Source organism: Macaca thibetana, chromosome 2, assembly GCF_024542745.1.
Source record: "Macaca thibetana thibetana isolate TM-01 chromosome 2, ASM2454274v1, whole genome shotgun sequence".
NCBI classification, from domain to species: domain Eukaryota; kingdom Metazoa; phylum Chordata; class Mammalia; order Primates; family Cercopithecidae; genus Macaca; species Macaca thibetana.
The window spans coordinates 107,708,605-107,728,926 of record NC_065579.1 but is presented as its reverse complement, the minus strand read 5'-3'; the positions used below and the strand labels follow the sequence as shown (position 1 = coordinate 107,728,926).

General features: G+C 43.9%; 2 protein-coding genes across 2 annotated transcripts in view; both read left to right on the top strand.

Annotated features, from left to right (window-relative positions):
- Window positions 1-20,322, top strand: part of TKT (transketolase) — a 643,634-nt gene that overhangs the window by 557,657 nt on the left and 65,655 nt on the right. The gene's annotated exons all lie outside the window — the stretch shown is intronic.
- DCP1A (decapping mRNA 1A) overlaps window positions 1-20,322 on the top strand; it is a 60,412-nt gene that overhangs the window by 33,469 nt on the left and 6,621 nt on the right. Inside the window, exons 5-8 of the mRNA XM_050781094.1 lie at window positions 1,569-1,707; window positions 3,958-4,071; window positions 17,141-17,899; window positions 19,098-19,163. Of these exons, the coding sequence (XP_050637051.1) occupies window positions 1,569-1,707; window positions 3,958-4,071; window positions 17,141-17,899; window positions 19,098-19,163 (1,078 nt within the window). The remainder of the gene's footprint in view (window positions 1-1,568; window positions 1,708-3,957; window positions 4,072-17,140; window positions 17,900-19,097; window positions 19,164-20,322) is intronic.

Genomic DNA, 20,322 nt, shown 5'->3' with positions numbered 1-20,322 from the left:
TCAAACCCCATCTCTACAAAAATAATAATAAAACTCAAAGATTCTGTTTTTTCTTTTTTTTTAAGTCGATTTAATATTGTTTAACCCAGTATTTTTAAATAAAAAAGCCATCTCTGTCCACCTTTTCCCCACACTGTAATGAGAGCTCCTGTGCAGGCTGGGTTTTTTGGTTTTTAAAACAGGGTTTCGCTTGTTGCCCAGGCTGGTCTCAAACTCCTGGGCTCAAGTGATCTTCCTGCCTCGGCCTCGCAAAGTGCTAGGATAATAGGCATGAGCACTGTGCCTGGCCTAAATTAATCTTAGAAAAAAAAAGAAAGTTGCTTTATTAAAATTTATTATTCAAGCTTGAAAGCTTGAAGAAAAATATAGGAAATAATAAAATATGTATGTGCTTACCACCCAGCTTTCAATTCCTAACATTTTGCTGTAATTGTTTCAGATCTTTCTATACAAGGGAGAAGGGGGTGTTCTTAAAAACTGAAAACCCACTTAGTGTGTGGTTTTTTTTTGTTTGTTTGTTTGTTTGTTTGTTTTGGAGTCAGGGTCTCCCTCTGTCACCCAGGCTGGAGTGCAGTGGCATGATCTCAGCTCATCGCAACCTCTACCTCCCAGACTCAAGCAGTCCTCCCACTTTAGCCTCCCAAATAGCTGGGGCTACAGGCGTGTACCACTATGCCCAGCTAATTTTTGTATTTTTTTTGTAGAGACGGGGTTTTGCCAAGTTGCCCAGGCTAAGTTGGTAGTTTTTTAAAGGGAGAATAAGGGAAACCTTTTATTTGCTTATAGTGTTATCATTAACTTTTAAGGATTCACCAGGACCTCTATTTTCAAGAAATGACTTTGTCCTTACTAGCCCAGTGTCAATCCAAACTTTCCACAGAGGATTTGTTCAACTATGCGGCCTTCCTGTGTCTTGGTGGCATTGTCCATTTTCAGATTTACTTTAGCAATTAGTTTGATTTTGAAATACTTCAAGGGAAAAAGGGAGATACCTTAGTGAAGTTTTTAATGCATCTCTGCCAACTCTAGGAGGGAATTCTGATTTTTATCCTTCTGAAGGGTAAATATTGGCACTGTTAATGAGACGGTGAAATGGTAAGTCATATATTCCTGAAATGAGGTAACTGAGGTTCTGTGTTATATATTGCAAGAATAATGTCATTGGCTGGGCGCAGTGGCTCATGACTATAATCCCAGCACTTGGGGAGGCCGAGGGCAGATCATGAGGTCAGGAGATCGAGACCATCCTGGCTAACACAGTGAAACCCTGTCTCTACTAAAAACAAAAAATTAGCCAGGCGTGGTGGCGGGTACCTATAGTCCCAGCTACTTGGGAGGCTGAAGCAGGGGAATGGCGTGAAGCCAGGAGGCAGAGTTTGCAGTGAGCCAAGATTGCGCCACTGTGCTCCAGCCTGGGCAACAGTGCGAGACTCCATCTCAAAAAAATAAAAAGAATAATGTCATCATGTGACACTCTTAGTGTGTCCTTGGAAGATGAACACCAAAAGAAACCTTGGGTCAGATTTTGTTTTAAGAGGCCTTTCTAAAACCTTGTTCTTCTCCTCTAGTGTGGTAGAAGAGGAGACACGGCGATCCCAGCAAGCTGTGCGGGATAAACAGAGTCCCAGCCAAGCCAATGGCTGCAGTGACCACAGGCCCATCGACATCCTGGAGATGCTGAGCAGAGCCAAGGATGAGTATGAGAGGGTAAGGCTCTCTGGGTACTTGGGTGCTGACCAAGAAAGACCAAAAGGAGAGGAGGAGGTCTGCAGGAGACTATTTTACTAGGGAAGCTGGCCTCCAGGACCAGCAGAAATATAAGTTCAAAAAGAAAGCATGTTAGCATGCTCCTGTAACCAGTCCCAGCTACTTGGCAGGCTGAGGAAGGAAGATCACTTGACCCCAGGAGTCAGAGGCTGCAGTGAGCTGTGGTTGTGCCACTGCACTCCAGTCTGGGCAACAGTGAGACCCTGTGTCTCTTTTTAAAGGTGTTAAGGTCTTACAATTTTAAATCTAAAACATAAGGAAAGAACTCGCTTACCCCAGAGTACTTGTTTTTGGCAGGAAAATTTACCATGCTTTTTTCTACTCCTATAAGATTACTATGGGAGAAGATGGTCTTGGAGTGCAGAAGTTAGCTCGCAGCAGCTAGTTCTGGTAAAGCTTCGTGCCTCTTTACCACTGCAGTTTCTGTTAGGATCCTCAGTGGTCCTAGGAATTTGTGTAGGCTTTGAAAAGTATTCTGATAGTTTGTACCACATAATACTAAAAAGTATGCTCATGGTCTGTAATTGGTGGTAGATGCACAACCTTCATTAAGCTTCATTCGGGTAAAATTTTATCCAAATGAGAGGCTTTTCTGAAATTCACTGTTTTCTTTCTCTTCTGTTTTGCATTTTAGTTTATAAATTAGCTGATAAAATTTTCTCCCAAAAGTTGAATAAAATGGCAGTTGTGGTACATTAGTTAATTTATTCAATACCTGCTTATGAACCATCTACTATGTGCAAGCAGTGGGCATTTCATGGTTATAAAACTCTCCTGGAATTTTACTTGGCACCTCAAAGCCCCCACGCTTCACTGGTGTGAGACAGGCTCTCTACTGCTGAACTTTCTTTTAGCGGAATTATACTGTCACCTTACTCTTCACTAAATATTGAATTAAGTGCTTTCCTTTCATGCCTGTTTCATCCTCACCAGAACTTCAAGGAACAAAATGTGAAAAAGCACTGTTTCCCATACAGTTCTGCTATAATACTAGCTACTAAATTATTAATCGATGATCTTGAAAAAAGCTTCAAATTGGCAAAACGAGTTAAGGTACTGTTGAAAAGACAAAACTAGAGTGAGAGAGAATAGACCTAGTTGCCAGGAGTGGAAGGAGGGCATGACTGCAATAGGACAGCACAAGGGAATTTTTTTTGGATGATTAGAACTGTTTTGTATCCTCATTATGCCCATAGGAACAGAAATAGAACGGTACACACCTTAAAAATTAATTTCACCATATGTTAGCTTTATTTAAAATTAAAATCAGGCCGGGCACAGTGAGTCATGCCCCCCATAATCCCAGCACTTTGGGAGGCCGAGGTGGATAGATCACAAGGTCAGGAGTTTGAGACTAGCCTGGCCAACATGGTGAAACCCTGTCTCTACTAAAAATACAAAAAAAAAAAAAAAAAACAGCTGGGCGTGGTGGCTCACACCTGTAATCCCAGCTACTTGGGAGGCTGAGGCAGGAGAATTGCTTGAACGCAGGAGGCAGAGGTTGTAGCGAGCCAGGATCGCGCCTTTGCAGTCCAGCCCGGGCAACAGAGCAAGACTCCGTCTCGGAGAAACAAATAAAGATTAAAAGAATATATGATAAAGTAATACCATTATCTTTTTCTTTAAAAGGTGATAAAAATAATAGTTGTGGCCAACACTGTTGTCTCAAATTAGGTGCTCATTGTTCTAGAAATTGTATTGCATGTTATTTACATTGGAGTACAGAGCAAACATTTTGAGGTTGGTTTTTCTTCTTTTTAAAAAGTATCATGGCCGGGCGCGGTGGCTCAAGCCTGTAATCCCAGCACTTTGGGAGGCCGAGACGGGCGGATCACGAGGTCAGAAGATCGAGACCATCCTGGCGAACACAGTGAAACCCCGTCTCTACTAAAAAATACAAAAAACTAGCCGGGCGAGATGGCGGGCGCCTGTAGTCCCAGCTACTCAGGAGGCTGAGGCAGGAGAATGGCGTAAACCCCGGAGGCGGAGCTTGCAGTGAGCTGAGATCCGGCCACTGCACTCCAGCCCGGGCGACAGAGCGAGACTCCGTCTCAAAAAAAAAAATAAATAAAATAAAAAAATAAATAAAATAAAAAGTATCATTTCTGATAACGTCAAATACTGTTTTGTGAGCCAAATAATAGCAATTTTTTTTCACATGATGTATTTTTTTCTTTTAACTTTTTAAAGAATCAGATGGGCGACTCAAATATCTCCAGCCCTGGGTTACAGCCAAGCACTCAGCTCTCCAATCTGGGAAGCACTGAGACTCTAGAAGAAACGCCCTCTGGGTCACAAGATAAGGTTTGTACAGCTAAAGCTCTAGCTTTGTCCTAAGTAACAAAGAGTAGCGTTTAGTAAGGGTTCTAATGAGTGCAAGTTTGATTTTTCACTTGTGTGAAGGTTCATACGTGCAGCAACATAATGACATTCTCCTGGGTCATCATGATCCGAGTTACTGTGTTTCATCTGGATTTTGTAGTAGCCTGCTACCTGGTTTCCCATCTTTTGCCCCCTGGTTGCTTCTTACCTATTCTTAACCCAACAGCCAGAGTAATCCTTGTAAAACATAACTCAGATCGTGTCATTCCTCTGCTTAAAACACTCCAGCAGTGTCCCGGCTCACTCAAATAATAGCCAGGATCATGACAGTGGCCCACGAGGCCCTGCCTTATCTGGCCCCTCTACCCCAGGCCTCATCTGTCACTGTGCATTGCTCACCTGGCTCCAGTCCCATTGGCTCTCTTGCCTTTCCCCAAATGTGCCAGATATGTTCCTGCCTCGGGACAGGCCTTTGCACTTGTTGTTCCCTTGGTCTGTAATACTTTCCTCCCAGATAGGGCTTGCTCCCTTTCCTCCTTCAAGCCTCATGTGTCCTCCATAAGTCAGGCCTTCTCTGACTACCCTATTTAAAATAACCCTTGGCCAGGCGCAGTGACTCACACCTGTAACACCAGCACTTTTGGAAGGTTGAGGCAGGCAGATCACTTGAGCCCAGGAGTTTGAAACCAGCCTGGCCAATTGACAAAACTCTGTCTCTACTAAAAATACAAAAATTAGCTGGGTGTGGTGGCACATGCCTGTAATCCCAGCTACTCAGGAGGCTGTAGCACCAGAATGGCTTGAACCCAGGAGGCAGAAGTTGTGGTGAGCTTAGATTGTACCAGTGCCCTCCAGTCTGGGCAACAGAGTAAGACTCTGTCTGTCTCAAGGAAGAAAAAATAGTAATACCCCTTGGACAGGCACAGTGGCTCTCGTCTATAATCTCAGCACTTTGGGAGGTCAAGGCAGGAGGATCGCTTGAGGCCAGGAGTTAGAGACCAGTCTGGGCAGCATAGTGAGACCCCTTCTCTAGAAACAGATTTTAAAATTAGCCAGATGTGATGTCATGCATCTGTGGTCCCAGCTAATTGGGAGGCTGAGGTAAGAGCCTCGCTTGAGCCCAGGAGGTTTGAGATTGCTGTGAGCCTTGATCACACCACTGCACTCCAGCCTGGGTAGCAGAGCAAGGCCCTGTCTCAAAAATTTAATTTAACTTAATTTAATTTGATTTAAAAATAAAATAAAACCGCCGGGCACAGTGGCTCACGCCTGTAATTCCAGCACTTCAGGAGGCCAAGGCAGGCGGATCACCTGAGGTCAGGACTTCGAGACCAGCCTGGCCAACATGGCGAAACCCCATCTCTACTAAAAATACAAAATTAGCCCATGGTAACAGACACCAGTAATCACAGCTATTCAGGAGGCTGAGGTAGGAGAATCGCTTGAACCTGGGAGCTGGAGGTTGCAGTGAGCTGTGATTGTGCTACTGCACTCCAGCCTAGGCGACAGAGCGAGATTCCAGCTCAAAATAAATAAAATAAAACAACCCTCCCTCACCTCTATCCTCTTGCTGTACTTTATTTTCTCACTAAGGTTTCTAACCAGCTAACGTGGTTTCTGTTTTTGTTTTTTGTCTGTCTCCTGCCCACCAAAATATAAGCGCCATGTAAAGCAGTTTTGGTTTTTTATTTTGTTTTTAAGCTGTCTCTTAATAGGAAAGAAGGGCAGTTTTACGAGCCTTGTTCATTGCTGTGTCCTTTGCATATAGCACTGTAAATATTTGTTGAATTAATTCTCTTTATAACTGATAGTCTGATAAAAGAACAGATACCAAATAAAATCCATAGTTTTTTAAGTAGACTTTTTGTTTTGAGATAATTACAGATTTATATGCAGTTGTCAGAAATAATGCAGAAAGATCCTATGTACCCATTACCCATTTTCCCACTGATAACATTTTGCAAAATATAGTGTGATATCATAACCAGGTTATTGACACAATCCACACATCTTCTTCAGATTTCCCTTGTTATTTGTGTGTATATTCAGTTCTGTGTAATTTTATCTCATGTATAGCTTTGTATATCCACTACCACAGTCAAGATGCTAAATATTTTCATCACCACAAGGATGTTTTATGTTGCCCTTTCATAAACACACTGACTTCCCTTTCATACCCTCTTCTGCCTCTGCCTCTGCCTCTACCTCTGATCCCACCATCATTTAGCCCTAGCAACTATTAATCTATTTTCCAGTTCTATAAAGTCATTTCAAGAATATTATATAGGCCGGGCTCAGTGGCTCACGCCTGTAATCCCAGCACTTTGGGAGGCCGAGGCGGGCGGATCACGAGGTCAGGAGATCAAGACCATCCTGGCTAACACGGTGAAACCCCGTCTCTACTAAAAATACAAAAAATTAGCCAGGCCTAGTGGCAGATGCCTGTAGTCCCAGCTACTCAGGAGGCTGAGGCAGGAGAATGGCGTGCACCCGGGAGGCAGAGCTTGCAGTGAGCTGAGATCACGCCACTGCACTCCAGCCTAGGCGACAAAGCGAGACTCCGTCTCAAAAAAAAAAAAAAGAATGTTATATAAATGGAATCATATATGTGACCTCTTGAGATTGTCTTTCTTCACTCAGCGTAATTCCTGAACATTTCACTGAAGTTGTTACATGTATCAAGTTTGTTACCTTTTATTACTGAGAGTATTACAGATTTGTTTGTTTTTGGCAACTCGTTTAACTGAAGAACATCTAGATTGTTTTCAATTTTGGGTTATTACAAATAAAGCTCCTATGAACATTTATGTACAGGTTTTTGTGTGAACATAAATTTTCATTTCTCTGGGATAAATGCCCAGGAGTACAAGTGTCAGGTCATTTGGTATTACATGTTTTAGTTTAATAGGAAACTGCCTTGGGAGGTCAAGGCGGGTGGATCACCTGAGGTCAGGAGTTCGAGACCAGCCTGACCAACATGCTGAAACCCCATCTCTACTAAAAATACAAAAATTAGACGGGCATGGTGGTGGTGGTGTCTGTAATCCCAGCTACTCAGGAGGCTGAGGCATGAGAATCGCTTAAACCTGGGAGGCAAAGGTTGCAGTGAGCCGAGGTCATGCCACTGCACTCCAGCCTAGGCAACAAGGGCAAAACCCTGTCTCAAAAAAAAAAAAAAAGAAAGGCCGGGCGCGGTGGCTCACGCCTGTAATCCCAGCACTTTGGGAGGCCGAGGCGGGCGGATCACGAGGTCAGGAGATCGAGACTATCCTGGCTAACATGGTGAAACTCCGTCTCTACTAAAAATACAAAAAATTTAGCCGGATGTGGTGGTGGGTGCCTGTAGTCCCAGCTACTCAGGAGGCTGAGGCAGGAGAATGGTGTGAACCCAGAAGGTGGAGCTTGCAGTGAGCTGAGATCACACCATTGTACTCCAGCCTGGGCGAAAGAGCGAGACTCCGTCTCAAAAAAAAAAGAGAAAGAAAGAAAGAAACCACCAAACTGTTTTCTATGAAGTCTGTACAGTTTTACATTCACATCAGCAATGTATCCAAAATGTTTTTAGATATTTAGATGATAATTAATTTAAACCAAATTTTGTATTCTACCTTCCCATGCCCCATTTTTACTGTATCTGGATTTAGGATCATCATCCAGGAGTGTGCAGTGGGCTTACTACTTCCCCTTTCTAAATCATGAATCACTTCATCTTCCTTTTGTGAATCATGAGGTTAAGGATTCTTGTACTGCCTAAAGCAGATTTGTTGTGAGACCCTAAGGAAGAAATGGACCAGAAAAAAATGCCTTAAGAATTGTAAGGCCAGGCATGGTGAATCACACCTGTAATCCCAGGGCTTTGGGAAGCGGAAGCAGGCAGATCCCTTGAGTCCAGGAGTTTGAGACCAGCCTGGCAAACATGGTGAAACCCTGTCTCTACTAAAAATACAAAAATTAGCTGGGTGTGGTGGCGCACACCTGTAATCACAGCTACTCAGGAGGCTAAAGTGGGAGGATCATTTGAAACCAGGAGGTAGAGGTTACAATGAGCCAAGATTGCACCACTGCACTCCAGCCTGGGCAACTGAGGGAGACCCTCTTTCAAAAACCCTACAACAAAAAAAATAATCAGCCAGGCGCGGTGACTCACGCCTGTAATCCCAGCACTTTGGGAGGCCAAGACAAGTGGATCACCCGAGGTCAGGAGTTCAAGACCAGCCTGACCAACATGGTGAAACCCCATCTCTACTAAATAGAAAAGAGATTAGCCAGGCGTGGTGGCACATGCCTGTAATCCTAGCTACTTGGGAGGCTGAGGCAGGAGAATCGCTTGAACCCAGGAGGCGGAGGTTGCAGTAAGCCAAGATTGTGCCATTGCACTCCAGCCTGGGCAACAAGTGAAACTCCATCTCAAAAAAAAAAAAAAATCGTAAAGCACTGCCCATTGAAAGTTGAAAAATGAGTGTGACAAGCCATAGATGCTCAGCCGTTCAACAACAGCACTGAGTCTGTAGGCATACAGAACTCAAGAGGGACAGATAGTGCTGATGTGTTATTCTGTGATTTTTCATATACTTTTAAAATTTCACTTTTGGTCAGGTGTGGAGGCTCACGCCTGTAATCCCATCTGTTTGCACTTTGCACTTTGGGAAGTCAAGACAGGCAGATCATGAGGTCAGGAGTTTGAGACCAGCCTGGCCAACATGGTGAAACTCCGTCTCTACTAAAAATACAAAAATTAGCCAGGTGTGGTGGCATACACAGTTTACTCCCAGATTATGCCTCCCAGGTTCAAGCGATTCTCATGCCTCAGCCTCCTGAGTAGCTGGGATTACAGGCACGTACTACCACACCCAGCTAATTTTTGTATTTTTAGTAGAGACGAGTTTAACCATGTTGCCCAGGCTGGTCTCGAACTTCTTCTGACCTCAGGTGATCTGCGTGCTGTAATCCCAGCTACTCAGGAGGCTGAGGTAGGAGAATTGCTTGAACCCAGGAGGGGGAGCTTGCAGTGAGCCAAGATCGTGCCACCGCACTCCGGCCTGGGCGACAAAGCAAGACTGTGTCTCGGGGTTGGGGGGAAGACTCCACTTTTTAGGTTATAGTGACAAAATTTTATGAAATACTGAGATCTGGATATTGTCAGAAGCCATGTGATTGACTAAAATTAGCTTAAATTTATCATCAGCCGCCACATGCAGATACTACGTTTGTTTAGTAACACTGCCATCTAGTGCTGAGGAGCAAGTACTGCTATCAAGCCTTGATAGTATTACATTCCATTTCAGTTGCATAATTCACTTACTAAATTTTTCTTGGGATTGTTTCTGTAGTGTATTTTGTTTTTGTTTGCTTCCTATGTTCAAGAATAATGCCTGTCTTATAGTGTGCCCACTACAGTGACCAGTAGCTCCAAACAGAAGTGTAAAATTCTCTAAACATCAATTCTCTGGGATGAGGAATGAACCATATTAAACCTGATGCTGAATATGATAATTTTGTCCTGCGCTGTACATGCTGTTGCTTGCTGAATGCCATTTCCCGAACTAAACGGTCAGACTAACACTTGATCTACATGAAGTATTAAAAAACTCAGAATCCTAACTTTAAGCATATTCAAGCATGAGGAAAGAATAACACTTTACCTTTTCTGTGGATGATGGAAGGTTAATTCATGAATAAATAAGCCCAGCTACCAGAGGAGGGCAACCAGTTTTTCTTATCAGAAACGGAAAAGAATGCAAAGACTGTGAAGCTTTTGGGGATTTGTGTGAAGAGGAATGTTCTGCTCACCTAGGCTCCTATGACAAATTCAACCAGTTAGGTACAATCATGTGTCATTTAACAATGAGAGGCCGGGCGCGGTGGCTCAAGCCTGTAATCCCAGCACTTTGGGAGGCCAAGACGGGCGGATCATGAGGTCAGGAGATCGAGACCATCCTGGCTAACACGGTGAAACCCCGTCTCTACTAAAAAATACAAAAAAACTAGCCGAGCGAGGTGGCGGGTGCCTGTAGTCCCAGCTACTCGGGAGGCTGAGGCAGGAGAATGGCGTGAACCCAGGAGGTGGAACTTGGAGTGAGCTGAGATCCGGCCACTGCACTCCAGCCTGGGTGGCAGAGCGAGACTCCGTCTCAAAAAAAAAAAAAAACAACAATGAGAATACTGTCTTGAGAAATGTGTCATTAGGCAATTTCATTTCCGAACATCATAGAGTGTATTTGTACTTTCACAAACCAAGAAACCAAGATGGCATTGCCTATTAACACCTAGGCTCGATGAGATAGCCTATGGCTCCTGGACTACAGACCTGTACAACACATTACTGCACTGCATATTATAGGCACTTATAACACACTGGTATTTGTATATTTAGCCTTAGAAAAGATTTAGTAAAAACACAATATTCTTCTGGGATCACTGTTGTATATGCAGTCCATCGCTGACCAAAACATGGTTTGTGCCAAATGATAGTATTTCCAAACGTTGATGCATTTTGATCTGTAGCCACCTCAGTTATTCAAACCTTAGCAGCGCCTGTTTTCCAGAGGTAAGTATCACCATCCAGGTGATTAGGTAACCTATAATCTGCTGGATTGACATCTCTGTGTGGTGGCACACTGGTTAAGAATGTAGACGGTATTGTTAGAACTAAGTTGGAGTCTGGTTCTGTTGTTGTATTTGGGCATCATCTGTAAAGTGGCAATAATAGTAGACCTACTCCAGCAGATGAATAGAGTAATACATGTAAAGTGCTTAGCATAGTGAGCATTCTGTGTATGATGATTCATTATTGCCATCACAGATTCGTTTATTCCTTCTTATATGAGAAAACCTCCAAAACTGTAATGCTTTACCATACACCCCATTCTAGAGAAAGTCAGAGAATCTGTCTGGCCTGGCAGTAGTTATAGGGAGGCAGCATAGAGAATCTGGAAACTTTCTGCTTCTTTTAAAGTCAGGGTTCAGGGTTCTGCCATATAGTGGTTTCATATTTTAATATAAAGTAGATGTGTTTGTGTTTGTTTGTTTGTTTGTATAGACGATGTCTCACTCTGTTGCCCAGGCTCAAATGCAGTGGCGTGAACATAGCTCACTGTAACCTCAAAACTCCTGGGCTTAAACGGTCCTCCTGCCTCAGCCTTCCAAGCAGCCAGGACCACAGGTGCACACCACCTTGTGCAGGTACTTTTTAAATTTTTTTGTAGAGGCAGGGGCCTCAGTATGTTGACCAGGCTGATCTTAAACTCCTAGCTTCAAACAGTGCTTCCGCCTAGGCCTGCCAAAGTGCTGAGATTATAGGCATGAGGCACTCTGCCTGACTTAAAGTAGATTTTTGGCTGTTCAAAGTTAATTTATGTTTCACTGGACAAGTAAAAGTTGCTGTCTGGATTATGCCTCAGGTGTATTTTGTGATGAAGTTTCTCCATGATTGTTCCTTTTCTTAAATTTCTGCAACATAGACCCAGTCTGATCTCTGTTTTCCAAAGTAGTTTATATCTAAATATTGGTTTGTGTGTCTGCATACATATTCTATAATAGATGATTCATTTACTTTGCATTAATAAGAATTAGTGGTGTTGGCCAGGCACGTTGGCTGTAAGCCCAGCACTTTGGGGGCCGAGACAGACCGATCACCTGAGGTTAGGAGTTCAGGAACAGCCCAGCTAACATGGTAATACGCCATCTCTACTAAAAATACAAAAATTAACCGAGTGTGGTGGTGCGTGACTGCAATCCCAGCTACTCGGGAGGCTGAGGCAGGAGGATCACTTGAACCCAGGAGGTGGAGGTTGCAGTGAGCCAGGATCACACCACTGCACTCCAGCCTGGGTGACAGTGAGACTCCATCTCAAAAATTTAAAAAAAAAAAAAAAAAATTAGTGTTATTTTCCAGTACTTTTTTGCTAAGAAACTTGACCCATTTGTTTTCTAAACATATAATGTATATAAAAAGGAATTAGCCCAATTCAAAACTGGGTAAAAGATTTTAATAGGACTGGGCCGGGCGCGGTGGCTCAAGCCTGTAATCCCAGCACTTTGGGAGGCCGAGATGGGCGGATCACGAGGTCAGGAGATCGAGACCATCCTGGCGAACACGATGAAACCCCGTCTCTACTAAAAAATACAAAAAACTAGCCGGGCGAGGTGGCGGGCGCCTGTAATCCCAGTTACTTGGGAGGCTGAGGCGGGAGAATGGCGTAAACCCCGGAGGCGGAGCTTGCAGTGAGCTGAGATCCAGCCACTGCACTCCAGCCCGGGCGACAGAGCGAGACTCCGTCTCAAAAAAAAAAAAAAAAAAAAAAAAAAAAAAAAGATTTTAATAGGAATCTCCATATAAGATATACAGATGGCCAATAAGCACATGAAAAGATGCTCCTCATCGTTAGTCAATAGGGACATGCAAATTCAAACCACATGGAGGTATCACTTCATACCCATTAGGATGGCTAGTATCATTAAAACAGAACATCACAAGTGTTGGAGAGTATGTGGAAAATACTCTATATACTCTGTTACCTCATACACTGCTGTATACTGGCCACCCTGTTGGATTGCCGGTGATAATGTGAAATGGTTCAGGCACTAGGGGAAAAAACAGTTTGGTGGTTCCTCAAAAAGTTAAACTTAGAATTACTATATGACCCAGCACTTCTGCTCCTGGATATATGCCCAGAAGAATTGGAAACAGGCATTCAAACAGATACTTCCACACCAGTGTTTATAGCAGCAGTATTTGCACTAGCTAGAAGGTGGAAACATCTCAAGAACTCCAGTGTCCGTTAATGGAAGCATAGATAAATAAGTGTCATATATACATGCAATGGAACATTATTCGGCCATAAAAAGAAATGAAATTCTGATACACGTTAGAACATGGATGAACCTTAAAATCAACAATGTGAATGTACTAAATGCCGCTGAATTTTACACTTAAATATGGTTAAAATGGTAAATTTTATGTATATTTTACTACAGTTTTTTAAAATAGGGAGATAAACGTCTATTGTGCTGTCGGTAGACATTTATGATGCCAGGAATTCACAAGTGACTAAGTCAGAATGTTCAGTGTAGTAAATGGAACTGGTGCACATGTCTGCAGCTATGTGGCCTGGACAGAGAAGTCTGTCCCAGGGGAGAATTTGTTGTCTATTTTGACCTAGATAGAATGGGTTTGAAATATTACCAGGGGCCGGGCACGGTGGCTCAAGCCTGTAATCCCAGCACTTTGGGAGGCCGAGACGGGCGGATCACAAGGTCAGGAGATCGAGACCATCCTGGCTAACACGGTGAAACCCCGTCTCTACTAAAAAATACAAAAAACTAGCCAGGCGAGGTGGCAGGCACCTGTAGTCCCAGCTACTTCAGAGGCTGAGGCAGGAGAATGGCCTAAACCTGGGAGGCAGAGCTTGCAGTGAGCTGAGATCCAGCCACTGCACTCCAGCCTGGGCGACAGAGCGAGACTCCGTCTCAAAAAATAAATAGATAGATAGATAGATAGATAGATAGATAGATAGATAGATAGATAGATAGAAAGATAGAAAGAAAGAAAGAAATATTACCAGGGAGTTTTAAACATACAGCTGTGTCCTTGATGATTCTTTGCATTGGGAGTGACCAGGAGGTTTATAATGGCCTAGCCTTGGTCATCTTACCAGGTGTTTTGTTGTTGTTGTCTTGCATTGTGGGGTATAATATTCTAGGAGCATTTAATGAATTTTTGTTTGTTACTCCATGCTTGCTATTAAGACCACATGGTGGGCTGGGCGTGGTGGCTCACGCCTGTAATCCCAGCACTTTGGGAGGCCAAGGCATGCAGATCACCTGAGGTCAGAAGAAGTTCGAGACCAGCCTGGGCAACATGGTTAAACCCGTCTCTACTAAAAATACAAAAATTCGCTGGATGTGGTGGTGCGTGCCTGTAATCCCAGCTACTCAGGAGGCTGAGGCATGAGAATTGCTTGAACCTGGGAGGCGGAGGTTACAGTGAGCTGAGGTCACGCCTCTACACTCCAGCCTGGGCGATAGGGCAAGACTACGTCTCAAAAAAAAAAGACCACATGGTGTTTATGTGATTACAGTTTAAGCCAACTTCAATTTAATGCTTTTTGGGCACCAGACATTATATTGAGAATTTAATTTTCACAACAGTGCTCTGAGATCATTGTCCGAATGTCCTCGCTTTTCAGATAAGGAACTAAATTAGAAAGATTGTGCTGGGCTCAATGGCTCACTACAAAAAATGTAAAAATAAACTGAGCATGGTGGCATGCACCTGTGGTCCCAGCTACATGAAAGGATTGTTTGAGTCTCGGAGGTTGAGGCTGCATAAGCTGTGATCACACCACTGCATTCCAGTCGGACTGAATGAGACCCTGTCTCAAAAAAAGAAAGAAAAAGAAAGATTATGTAATTTTCCCAGTTAACAGTTGAGGTGTCTTTTTTTTCAGACCCTAAACTCTACAGTTTTTTTTCAGAAGAAAAAATATGAAGAAATTGAACCATATAAGATCTTTAGTGTTTTTTTTTGTATCCACAGTTTAAAATTAGATATTGATGCTGTCTTATATTTGAAGTGAGATTAGTGGAATTTCTTTATTGAATATTTTCTAAGGTGAAATGGTTTGGTATGAACCTACAAGTTTTTTTCAACTGTGGGAGGTTCTTGCCTCTTCCTCCACAACAGTTACTTTTTACTGACTACATTTTTTCAGACCTGCCCTGTCCCTCTCACCTAGTAGATGATGCTGTCCTCATACCAGGGAGAGAAGACAGAATGGCACTCCCTTAACTTTCTGTCCTTCACATGCAAACTTGTGTGCATGCTCATCGCTGCTGGCCCTCTTTCCCTATTGTCCGACATGAGCCCCTCCTGACACGGGATCTCTTGCCTTAAGCTCCCTCTCTCCTCAAACTGACTTCCCCCTACTCCCTGAAAGAACTTTGGGAGAGAGCACTGTTGAGTGTCTGCTATGTACTGATGGGATCTGTGGTCCTGGGTAGCGGTGCCATTACTTGGGTAGGCAAGTCCAAGAGCAAGAAAGGCAAGGATTAGGAATACGTGAGAAAGAGAACCCCTGCCTTGGCAAACTTGCTCTCCATGTTGTTTGGAGTGCTGACATTAAACACGCACTGGGTTCCATACATGTCAGCCTCTACCAGCCCTCCCTACTTTATAGAGGCCTGAGACTCAGAGAAGTGGACAGCACTCCTCAGGCCACACAGCTGGAAAGGAGCAGAGCCAGGCAGCAGTGGTTGGCTCCAGGCCCTGCCTCTGGGTGGTTGATAGGACATCACAGCTATGTCGCCACAACCTCCTGAGGGGATGCTTTTGCTCCCTTGACTTGTATTACCATTTCTGTGTTTTAAGAACACAAAATAACATTACCATTTTGTGTTCTAAGTACCTCCAGGTTCTAGAGGTCCCACAGAGACCTCCAGACATGTTCACAACTAACTTCAGCTTCTCCCTCTCCCTAACCCTAGGGACTCTTCCTGGGCTGGCCTGCCCAGGCAGTGATACCACCACCCAATACCCAGATACCAGGGTGTCCTCTCGGCTCCTTGCTCCTACCTGGCCAGCCACCAGCTCCTTCCATTCCAACTCCAGTTCTCATCCTCTTCTCTGCCAGTATCTTAGTCCAGACTCTCCTCAGTCTCACCCCTACAATTTGTCCTTTATGTGGCCAACCAAGTGCACCTCCTAAAATATAAAGCCTGATGGCTCATCCCCTGAACATGTCGCCATTGTCCTGTGGATAAAGTCCAGATCCTCTAACATGTCTCAGATACTCTGCAGTCTGCCCACTGCTTCTCTCTTTCCCTGTCACCCTCCTACCCAGCCTCTGACCCAGCTGTGCTGAAGCACGTGTGGCTGTCTCAGTGGCCGTGCTCCCCAGCCAGCTCACCACATCCCTCCCCAGTTTCACTTTTTCTAGCACCTTCCCTCCCACTCGACTCTGCAGTTCTGCCTAGTGTGGGGCGCAGAGGGGGCTGGGGGGCGGGCCTTACCAGTTGTCCTGGCCTCTTTTTTCACATCACAGTGACAGCACAATGCCTGGCACCTGATAAATTCAAGAATTTTTATCAAATGGATGAAACAAACATTTGCCTGGACAAAATTGGGTTTGTTTTCCTGTAGTAATGTGATCATACCATAGTTTTATCAATATTATACTAATTTGCAGTGTACTTTGGGGCCTTACAGACTTTCTGAAGCCTTGAGAATCGTGTTTCAATGAACTAATTTTTTCAGTATAAACAGATCTAAACAACTAATTCAGTCATTTTAGGAATAAAAAGTTGAGGCTGCCTGTGTTTTCAAAGTACTTAGGTGTGTCTCCCACTAAAATGTAAGCTCTGTGGGAGCTGTTGTTACTCCCTTACTGCATCCCGTGAGCCCAGGTTAGAGCAAGACCTGGCACCCTGTGAGTACTCAGGAAATAAAGGTTATTGACTATGGAAATGTTGCTTACAAGTACAGGAAAGCACAAAAGTTTTTCCTTTGAGTGTCAATAAGCCAACTTACTAAAATATATATAAATTTTAAATTGTCAGGCTTAAATGCTTTGCTTTTTCTTAAGAATTCTGTGGCTAGAGAATAAGGAGAGGTAATGGCCCACTGTTAAATAGCTGGATTTATTTTCTGATTTATCAGAGATCCAATGCCTAGCGTTTCATTGAGAACAGCGAAAGGTGGAATCACCTGATCAGCATTCGGTCCCTGTGTCTCCTCTAGTGTCATTTCCTTATGTGTTGCTGACATGAGACAATTGGGCACAGTCAGCTTTGCCAAGAAAAAGAATGGTGAATTCTGATCCTGCCTCCCAGAGACCCTAAAAATTTGAATTATATTACCAATGCAAACCACCAACCTGGGGACACTGGATGAACTTGGGCCTTAATCCTTAGTACATCTTCAGTTTTGTCCATTCCTTATTTTTATACTCCATCCATCCTTGATTCTGTACAATCTTTGACTTCTGGAAAAGAAGTTTGGTTATGCTGTTTTATAAGAGACCTCTTTCACTGGGTGGTTTCATTTGTTTTTCAGTCTGCTCCATCTGGACACAAGCATCTGACGGTAGAAGAGTTATTTGGAACCTCTTTGCCAAAGGAACAGCCAGCGGTTGTGAGTCTGGATTCAGAAGAAGTGGAGAGGTTGCCAGGAGATGCCTCCCAGAAAGAGCCCAATTCATTCCTACCATTTCCCTTTGAGCAGTCAGGAGGAGCCCCTCAATCAGAAACCCTGGGTGTCCCTTCTGCTGCCCACCACTCAGTCCAGCCTGAAATCACCACCCCGGTGCTAATCACTCCAGCCTCCATCACACAGTCCAATGAAAAGCATGCCCCAACCTACACAATCCCGTTGAGTCCCGTTCTCAGTCCCACTCTGCCATCTGAAGCTCCTACTACACAGGTTCCCCCCAGCTTACCTCGAAACAGCACCGTGATGCAGGCAGTGAAGACCACGCCTAGACAGAGGTCTCCACTCCTGAATCAGCCAGTCCCTGAGCTAAGCCATGCCGGTCTGATTGCCAGCCAGAGCCCCTTCCGGGCCCCATTGAACGTGGCAAACACAGCTGGCACATCCCTCCCAAGCGTTGATCTTCTCCAGAAACTCAGGTTGACCCCACAGCATGACCAAATACAGACACAACCACTTGGGAAAGGTGCAATGGTAGCCAGCTTTTCTCCGGCAGCTGGTCAGCTGGCCACACCTGAGAGCTTCATAGAGCCTTCCTCTAAGACAGCAGCAGCGAGAGCGGCAGCCTCAGCCTCCCTGAGCAACATGGTGCTTGCTCCCCTTCAGGTAATGGCAGGAGGGTGGGGGTGGGCATGGTGGGTAACTATAACTGGATGGGATGAAACTACAGACCTTGGTTTTAACTGTCATGACACTGACAGTTTTGAAGAGTTGTCCCTTTAAAGTATGTCGGGCTAGGAGACAGCTGAGGTAAGAAGCCCTATCATGAACAACCAAGTAATTTATTTTCCTATCTGGATATGCACTTTAGCAGAGGTTGTATGTTTGTTTTGCTTTTGCCCAGCATTTCCAGGAGTCCTCATTTGACTCAGGACCAAATTATTCCAAAGCTTAACTCCCTTCCTATCTCCCACAGCACTCTCCTAGAGTGCCTGCCTTGTGCCAAGTACCCTAGAGGTGCCATAAGAGCATCCTAGACTTGAAGGTATGAGGTCAAATAAAGCTGATTTTTTTCAACTGTCCACATTTACATCACCTTATCAAGAGGTGCCATGCTGCCTAGATCTCTCATCTCTATCTCTACAGACTCAACAGCAAAAATATGCCCAGGCTGCAGGACAGACATCACATGTTCTCACTTTATTTGAACTCATGGAGATAGAGAATAGAAGGATGGTTACCAGAGGCTAGGAAGGTAGGGGGAGGTGGGGATGGTGAATGCATAAAAAAAAAAATAGAATGAATAAGACCTAGTATTTAATAACACAACAGGGTGATTATAGTCAATAATTTAAGTATATATTTTAAAATAATGAAAAGAGTATAATTAGATTGTAACACAAAGGAAAAATTTGTGAGGGGATGGATACCCCATTTTCCATGATGTGATTATTATGTATTACATGCCTATATTAAAACATTTCATATACCTCATAAATATGTACACCTATGTACCCACAAAAATTAAAAATTATGTATATTCCTGGGCTGTCCTTGGCTCTTAGAAGGGATACAGGTCTCAGGCTTTTCTTTAAAGATACCTGAAAGGCTCTGCACACACCCCTTCTCTCCGGAACTAAAGAGGAGAGGCTGTCGCAGAGCTCTCATGCAGTTGAATTGTTGGCTGCATAGTTGAAAGTTTCTGTCAGACTCTTCCCTTGGGAATCTAGGAACTAGTTAATATCTGAACCATTTTCTATTACTAACCTAGATTTTCCACTGGGAAAGTCTTCAATTAAGACTAGGAAGTCTTCTTAATTGAAACTTCTTATATCTATCTATCTTTTCTTCATAAACGTTTCAGTCTATGCAGCAGAACCAGGATCCTGAAGTATTTGTCCAGCCTAAGGTGTTATCCAGTGCCATCCCGGTAAGGACTTGCTTTTTCTTTCTTTCTTTTTTTTTTTTTTTTTTTTTTTTTTTTTTTAGACTAGTCTGGTGCTATAGTGAGAAGGTAGAAAGAGTAGAACAAGGAATTTGATCTGTAACTGACTGTGAACAATCAGTTGAGCTAACTCACTACCTTTGGACCAGCCAGGACTCCCTCTTTCTAAAGGATACATTATGTATTTTTAAGTTCTTCTGCTGGATGTGAAGTACAAGGTTGTCAGCTTAGTGAAAAGAGTTAGCTATGGAGCCCAGCCCATCTTAGATGCCTTTCCTAGGCCAGGCACCTCCCACCCCCGTCCTGGCAGAGTCCATTACTGTGGCCTCTGTGGATCTTGAGGCATCTGCATGGATATCTTCCCTGACTGTGTGTGTAGAGGGCATGGTGGGCCCTTACTCAGTATTTGTGAACGGGTGACTGCTAAGAGTGTGGTAACCTGGCTTATAAGTAGGAAATATTGCCCTGGAGGAGCTGTGATGTCCCAGGTGGCAGAGCCACTATCCTGCTACAGTCCTCTCATTTCCCATTGCTCTGAGAACAAAGCCTCCCAGGCCTGTGTGTTCTGTCCCGTTTGTCCTCCCTTGCTTCGTTTTTTGTTGTCCCTACTCTACATCACCCACTAACCTTGCAATGCACACAGGTTTTTTTAGCTCCCTAAAGTCATTTCTGTTTTCCTTTGAGCCTTTGTGCCCTCCTTGAGTCTTGGAGTTTAAATGGGAACCAGCTTCTGATTGGTCTTATATCTTGGAGTTTAAATGGGAGCCAGCTCCTGACTGTTCTTGGAAACGAGCCTCTTTTCTGTGTGTCTTGTCCTTCTGCATGGTGATCTATCTGCAGGAGCTCTCGGCCTGCTTTTGCACCAAAAATAAAGAAAGGGTAAATAGCTCAGATGCCAAAAACCATACCCTTGAAACTGGCCAGCTCTGTGCTCTTTGTAAATGAGAAAGTAACATGTAAGAGAAAGAAATGTAGATGTCTGTTGATTGTATCAGATCTGAGGATACTGAAAATACTGATGATTACTGGTTTTTTTGGTTTTTTTGGTTTTTTTTGTGTGTGTGTGAGACGGAGTCTCGCTCTGTCTCCCAGGCTGGAGTGCAGTGGCCGGATCTCAGCTCACTGCAAGCTCCGCCTCCCGGGT